This window comes from Motacilla alba, chromosome 10 (assembly GCF_015832195.1).
Source record: "Motacilla alba alba isolate MOTALB_02 chromosome 10, Motacilla_alba_V1.0_pri, whole genome shotgun sequence".
Classification (NCBI taxonomy): Eukaryota; Metazoa; Chordata; class Aves; order Passeriformes; family Motacillidae; genus Motacilla; species Motacilla alba.
The window spans coordinates 19,466,890-19,473,556 of NC_052025.1; the positions used below are offsets into that span (position 1 = coordinate 19,466,890).

A 6,667-nucleotide genomic window follows, 5' to 3' on the forward strand; every position below is an offset into this window, starting at 1 on the left:
TCCGTATGGCTGCAGGAGGGGGGCTGGCGAGGATAAATAATTAAAAGGCGAGGAATAATTACCGGCTCGGGTTGCGATCATTGCGGGAAGGCCGCGCCGCAAGGCCCGGCCGGCAGCGCCCGGTCCGCGTCCCCCCCGACGGGGCGGCCCGGGGGGAGCCGCGGCCGCTGTCCCGCGTGGGAGCGCGGCCGGAGCTCGGCTCGGCCGCGGAGGAGAAAGGAGGCTCCGCACCCGCGTTTCGCTCCGCGGCGGCTCCGCCGCATCCTCCCGGTGCCGCTGGCGATGGCGGGGAGGGAAGGCGCGGGGGCACGCACAAAAGTGATAGCTGGGGGCGATCCGCGCCGTTATTAACTTCTGTTTGATCGCTGTAATTGCGCCGATCGCGGCCGGACGCGATGATTAATTACAGTTTAATTAACGTGGCCGTGACGAGCGCCGCATGCGGGAACCCAACCCGGGCACGGATGCGGCGAGAGGCCCCCGCCACGCCGGCACGACCGGCGGACACCGGAGCGCCGTGTCCCCTAAGCCGCTCCGCCGGTCCTGCCGGCCGGTCCTGCCGGTGTGGCCTGAGCCCCCGTGGGGAACGAAAAACACGAGCTCGCCCCCCTCTGCCCCCTCCTCCCGGCGATTTCGTTGCCGCCCGATGTCCCCCCCTCGTCCCCGGTACCGCTCCCGCACCCGCGCCCCGCACCGGAGCGCGCATCCCGGCTGCGAGAGGGATGCGCGGCAGCAGCGCATCCCCGATTTCGATGGGGTCCCTCCGCCGCTCTCCCCGGGCTCGTCTTTTCGTTACCGCCCGCTCCCCACGCAAACTTTCAACGAGCATCGCTCCCCCCGGGCTGGCGGCGCCGCGGGAGGCGGGCGCGGGGGGGACACGGGGGGCGCGGAGCCCCACGCAGGTGCGGCGCGGGGCTGATCCCCGCTCTTACCTCGGGCTGCCCGGGCGGGTCCCCGCTCGGTGGCGGCCCCCCACGCCCTCCCCCCTTCCCGCTCCCTCCCCGTTCCGCCGTGCCTTAAAGCCGCGCCGTGATTGACTGGAGCGCATCGGTGATTGACGGCGGCGGGGTCCCGGAGGCCGTTAATGTAAATATGCTGGTGCTAAGTGGGTGTGTCTTCCCGTTATTTTAGCTGTCACCGGATCAATGTGCAGCGTCTCCAAGTACGGATCCGGATCCTCCCTCGGTGGCGCGGCTGGTCACTCGCTCTTGTTGCATCTCGCCCGGGCGGACGCGGCGGCGGCGGCGGGGCGGGCGGCGGCCCCGAGGCGTCGGTGAAGGGCGCGCCCGCTGCCCGCCCGCCCCGCGCCCCGCAGCTCCGGCTGCCCCGGGAACGGGCTCGCCGCGGACGGGCCCCCCCGGCCGATGGCGGCCCCGGCTCCGGGCTGCGGCCCCTAGTCCCGAGCAGAGCCTGCACGTCCAGCCGGGCTCCGCGGCGCGGTGAGTGCGAGCGGGCGGCGGATGGAGGGTGGGCACGGGGGTGGGGGGGCGCAAAGCGGGGCGCGTTTTCGGGACCCGCTCCCCGTTATTTTGTGTAATTACCACGGAAGCGGCTTAAGCACCGGGAGCCCTCCCCGCTAAGCCAATTTGCCTGGCTCGCTGCTGCCCTTCTGCTACGTGCGGCGGGCGCTGCCCGCCCCGGCCCCTAATCCGCCCGCGCCTAATCGCCTGCCGGGGACACGACAAAGGGGCTCCGGGCCACCGCGCCCGCCGCCCCGCTCCGCCCGCGGGCACCGAGCGCCAAGTTTGGGGCCGCCCGCTCCGGCCCGGGGCTCGGGCCCCGGGGACGCTCCGGCCGCATCCTCCGGCGCGTTTCGTTGGAGCCCGCTCGGAGCCCGCCGCAAACCGGCGCGGCACGGCACGGCCCGGCGAGCCGGCACAAAGGGAAGGGACGCGGCACCTCCCGGCGACTCGGCGAGGGAGGAAGCGGAGGTGGTGACCCCCCCGGGCTGCCCTTGACCCGAGCTCCCGGGGCCGCTCAGCCGCGGGGCCGCGCCCGGCGGGCGGCTGCGGCGGCGCTCGGTACCGGCGGCCGCGGCGCGGGGGATGCGCTCCGGCCTCGCCGGACCCCGCCGGTCGGAGAGGGTCCTGCGGCAGCGCCCGAGGGGCTCCGGGTCGGGGCCGGCGGCGCCGAGCGAGGAGCGGCCGGGCTGCGGAACGGCGATCGGGCGGGCCGCGGAGCGCGGGGCCCCGGGAGCGGCGGGCCGGGAGCGGCGGCGGGGACCCGGGAGCGCCTCTAACCCGCGCCTTTCCCCGATTTCGTTTTGCAGGGGCGTTTTGGGGGGGAATGGAGGCGATCGCCAGTCAGATGGGAAATGGGAGAGATGCAAGCTCCTCCCCAAATTCAAAGCAAGAGCTGCAGCCGTACCAGGGCTCCAATACCCTCAAGCCCAACCAAGTGGGTGAGACCTCTCTGTACGGCGTGCCCATCGTGTCCCTGGTCATCGACGGGCAGGAGCGGCTGTGCCTGGCGCAGATCTCCAACACGCTGCTCAAGAACTACAGCTACAATGAGATCCACAACCGGCGCGTGGCCCTGGGCATCACCTGCGTGCAGTGCACGCCGGTGCAGCTGGAGATCCTGCGGCGGGCCGGGGCCATGCCCATCTCCTCCCGCCGCTGCGGCATGATCACCAAGAGGGAGGCGGAGCGGCTCTGCAAGTCCTTCCTGGGCGAGCACAAGCCGCCCAAGCTGCCCGAGAACTTCGCCTTCGACGTGGTGCACGAGTGCGCCTGGGGCTCCCGGGGCAGCTTCATCCCGGCGCGCTACAACAGCTCCCGCGCCAAGTGCATCAAGTGCAGCTACTGCAGCATGTACTTCTCGCCCAACAAGTTCATCTTCCACTCGCACCGCACCCCGGACTCCAAGTACACCCAGCCCGACGCCGCCAACTTCAACTCCTGGCGCCGCCACCTCAAGCTCAGCGACAAGACGGCCACGGAGGAGCTGTCGCACGCCTGGGAGGATGTCAAGGCCATGTTCAACGGCGGCACCCGCAAGCGGACCTTCTCCCTGCAAGGGGCGGCGGCCGGCGGGCCCGGGGCCGGCTCCCCCGCCGCCAAGGCCGCCCTGCACCCGCCGCCGCCCGCCGGCCCCGAGCTGGCCCCGGCGCACAAGAGCCTCCGGTGCAGCGGGCAGGAGGCGGCGGGCGAGCGCGGCGCGCTGGGGCTGGCGGCGGCGCACGGCGGGGCCGCGGGCGCGCACGGCGGGGCGGGCGCGGTGCGCAGCTACCCGGTGATCCCGGTGCCCAGCAAGGGCTTCGGGATGCTGCAGAAGCTGCCGCCGCCGCTCTTCCCGCACCCCTACGGCTTCCCCGCCGCCGCGTTCGGACTGTGCCCCAAGAAGCAGGAGGAGGCGCTGGGCGGCGCGGGGGGCGGCGAGGCGGGCAAGGGCGGCGCGCTGCCCCCCGGCATGTTCTGGGGACCCCCGCACCCCCACCCGCACCAGCCGGCCCAGCCGCCGCACCAGCCCGGCGCCGCCAAGGACACCGGCGTGTACCCCTCGTTCCCCGTGTTCTGGCCGGCCGCCGGCAGCCTGCCCGTGCCGCCCTACCCCGCGCAGAGCCCGGCCAAGGCGGCCGCCACCGCCGTGGTGGTGGCGGCAGCGGCGGCGGCGGCGGCGGCGGCGGCCGAGCCGGCGGGGCTGGCGGGGCGGCACGGGGAGCTGGAGGGCTCGGAGCCCTCGGGCAGCGGCCGGAGCAGCGCCACCCCGCAGGAGGGCGCGGGCGCCGAGGGCGAGCGCTGCCCCAGCGCCCTGTCGCGGGCGGCGGGCGAGGAGGAGCGCTCCGGGGACGAGGCGCTGCTCGCCCCGCTGCCGCTGCCCAGGAAGGGCAGCTACCTGTCCGCCTTCCGCCCGGTGGTGAAGGACGCCGAGAGCATCGCCAAGCTCTACGGCACCCGCGAGGCGTTCGGCGGCGCGGGCCCCCGCGGGCCCGGTTACCTCTCGCCGGACTTCCTCAGCGAGGGCAGCTCCAGCTACCGCTCGCTGTCCCCCGGCGGCGACACGGCCGAGGAGCCCGAGGTGGACGTGGAGTCCAACCGCTTCCCGGAGGACGAGGAGGAGGAAGCCGCCGCCGTGCCCGCCGTGGCCCCCGCCGAGGGCCGGGAGCCGCCGCCGCCGCGGCTGCTGGCCGGGCCCGAGGAGCCGCCGCCGCCCGCCGGGGCCGAGGGGCCCGAGGAGAAGACGGGCGAGGCGGGCGCGCAGGAGGGCGGCCCGGCCCCGGAGGGCAGCCCCGAGCGCAGCGGCAGCAGCGGCGGCGCCTACGAGGTGCGGGGCCGGAGGGGGGGAGCTGCCCTCGGGGGTCCCCGCGGGGCCCGGCCGCGCTCCTGACTCGCTCTCTCGTAGGTGTTCGCGGCCGAGAGGGGGGAGCTCCTGCAGCCGCTGAAGCCCGCAGCCTCCCTGGGAGCCCCCGCCGCCTTCCTCTGCACCCCCGAGGCGAAGGGTAACGCGGGCCGGGCTGCGCACCGAGGGCTCAGCCCCGGGGGGGGGCCGCCGGGGGGCCGCTTTCGTTTGGGGGCTTTCGGGAGAGAAAACAAACGGGAATCCCCGAAACAAACGGGATCCGGGCGGGGAACGGGGCCGATCCTCCCCACCCCGGGCCCGGGGATGCCGCCGGGGCCGCGGCCGGTGCGGCGGGGATGGGCCGGCGGGGCCAAGCTCCTGCCCGCAAGCTACTTTCCAACGGCAAAGCGATTAGGATGTCCGCTAAGAAGGTTTTTATCGAGGGCTTTGTCCGTAATTATGTAATTAAGGATATATCAGGACCATACTTTCATTGCTTACGGTCGAAAATCGGTTTATTAACTTTAAGAGCAAGATAAAGAAGACAATCACTCCGCGGCGGAGGATTTAGAGGGCAGAAAATCCTATCAGGACCAAAGGAATGTCTCTCATCCCAGCCCTGTAAATACCGACAGAGGTAAGCACCGCTCCGCGGGGCGATGCGCGGCCCCTCCGCGGGGCCCCCCCGGCGGGGCTGACGCCGCTCTGGCCCCCGCAGGCGAGGAAGGGCTCGCCATGGATGTCACCGGGACGCAGCTGGTGGAGAAGGACATCGAGAACCTGGCCCGAGGTGAGGCGGGGGCGCGGCCCCGAGCGGGGCTCGGGGTGCGGGGCGGGGGTCGCGACACCCCCCGGCCTGTCCCCGCGGCTCGAGGTATTTGTGTTTTGTGCAGGAGTGATTAACTCCTGTGATTAATGTAACGTAATGCGATTAGCGCCGCGCTGAGCCGCCTCCAGATGGAAAAGTGCGGGCTCCCCTCAACCCCGCCGTGTATTTTTAAACAGATGAGTTACAAAAACTGGTCCTGGAGCAAATGGAGCTGAGGAAAAAGCTGGAGAGGGACTTCCAGAGCCTGAAAGGTACCGGTGCCCCATCCCCTGCCCACGCCCCGGCCCGGCCGGGCAGCGGCTCCCGCCCCGGGCGCGGCGCTGACCCCGGCCCCACAGATAACTTCCAGGACCAGATGAAGCGGGAGCTGGCCTACCGGGAGGAGATGGTGCAGCAGCTGCAGATCGTGCGAGGTGAGGCCGAGCCCATCAGTACTTTTGGTTTTGTTTTATTTATTTTATTTCCCTTAAAAAAATTTTATTTTATTTTATTTATTTCTGCTTTTTTGTTTGATTGGCCGAGGGGTTTTCAGTTTGATTTTTTTTGTTTTGTTTGTTTGGTTTTTTGTTTGGCGTTATTTTCGTTTTGTTGCTTTGGTTTTGTTTGTGTTTGTTGTTGGTTTTGTTTGGGTTTTTTGTTTCGTTTTGTTTTCGCTTTTGTTCCATTCTGCACCTTTTCTTGCCCTCCACCTCCCCTCGCGATTCCGAGCTGCCCCGCGAACGCCTGCGAGGCATCATCGCTCCCACGGCAGCGAACGAACCTCCGCTCCCGCAACCGCTTCCACTCGGGCCAAATTAAAAACCCGGGCCGTGAAACGATTTACCTGGCGAGCCGGGAAAGCCGCGCCCGGCTTCGCGCCCCCGTCCCCCGGTCCCCCGGTTCCCCGGTGCCCCTGCCCTCGGCGCCCCCGGGGCGGGCTCAGCCCCGTCAGCGCCGCTGCCCCCGCAGACACGCTGTGCAACGAGCTGGACCAGGAGCGGAAAGCGCGCTACGCCATCCAGCAGAAGTTGAAAGGTACCGGGGAGGGGTCTCGGAGGTCTCGGGGGAGCCCTCCCCTCCCCGCCCGGGGGGCTGCGGGGGTGACGGCTCGGTCCCTTGCAGAGGCTCACGACGCGCTGCACCACTTCTCCTGCAAGATGCTGACCCCGCGGCACTGCACCGGGAACTGCTCCTTCAAGCCGCCGCTGCTGCCCCAGTGAGCCCCCCCGGGCCCCCACCCCGAAGCCATGCGGGCAGAGCCCACACAAGCCATTCCCACGAGGAGCCACCTGTACATAGAGGACTCGGAGCCCGGCTTTGCTCGGACTGGCGCTAGGGCGGGGGGCGGCCCCCGCTCCGCCTCCCCCTCCCTCCCCGTGTGTCCGCTTCTTCCACCCTCGTCCAGACTGGAAACAAAAGTGGCTATGTGCAATGGATATAAATGTACTGTGATTCTCTTGGTACAGTATTTGTCGGATTTTTATTTATTTATGATGTATATTTATCTCCCCCCTCCCTTCCTTTCCCCCCACCCCCGTCAATTCTGGATGTAACGGCACTTTAACGGGCGGCCCGCGA

General features: G+C 70.1%; 1 protein-coding gene across 2 annotated transcripts; it reads left to right on the forward strand.

The window, feature by feature from the left end:
- Positions 1-1,123: 1,123 nt before the first annotated feature.
- On the forward strand, positions 1,124-6,667 carry SKOR1 (SKI family transcriptional corepressor 1). Of its 2 annotated transcripts, none has more exons than XM_038146940.1 (9): positions 1,124-1,439; positions 2,270-4,266; positions 4,345-4,441; positions 4,811-4,918; positions 5,000-5,071; positions 5,287-5,361; positions 5,449-5,523; positions 6,059-6,124; positions 6,212-6,667. In XM_038146940.1, exons 2-9 carry the CDS (start codon positions 2,287-2,289, stop codon positions 6,307-6,309), a joined length of 2,571 nt encoding a protein of 856 aa, XP_038002868.1. In that variant the 5' UTR covers positions 1,124-1,439; positions 2,270-2,286; the 3' UTR covers positions 6,310-6,667. The 2 variants fall into 2 exon arrangements, with proteins under 2 accessions (XP_038002868.1, XP_038002869.1); XM_038146941.1 differs by lacking the exon at positions 1,124-1,439 and adding an exon at positions 1,689-1,931.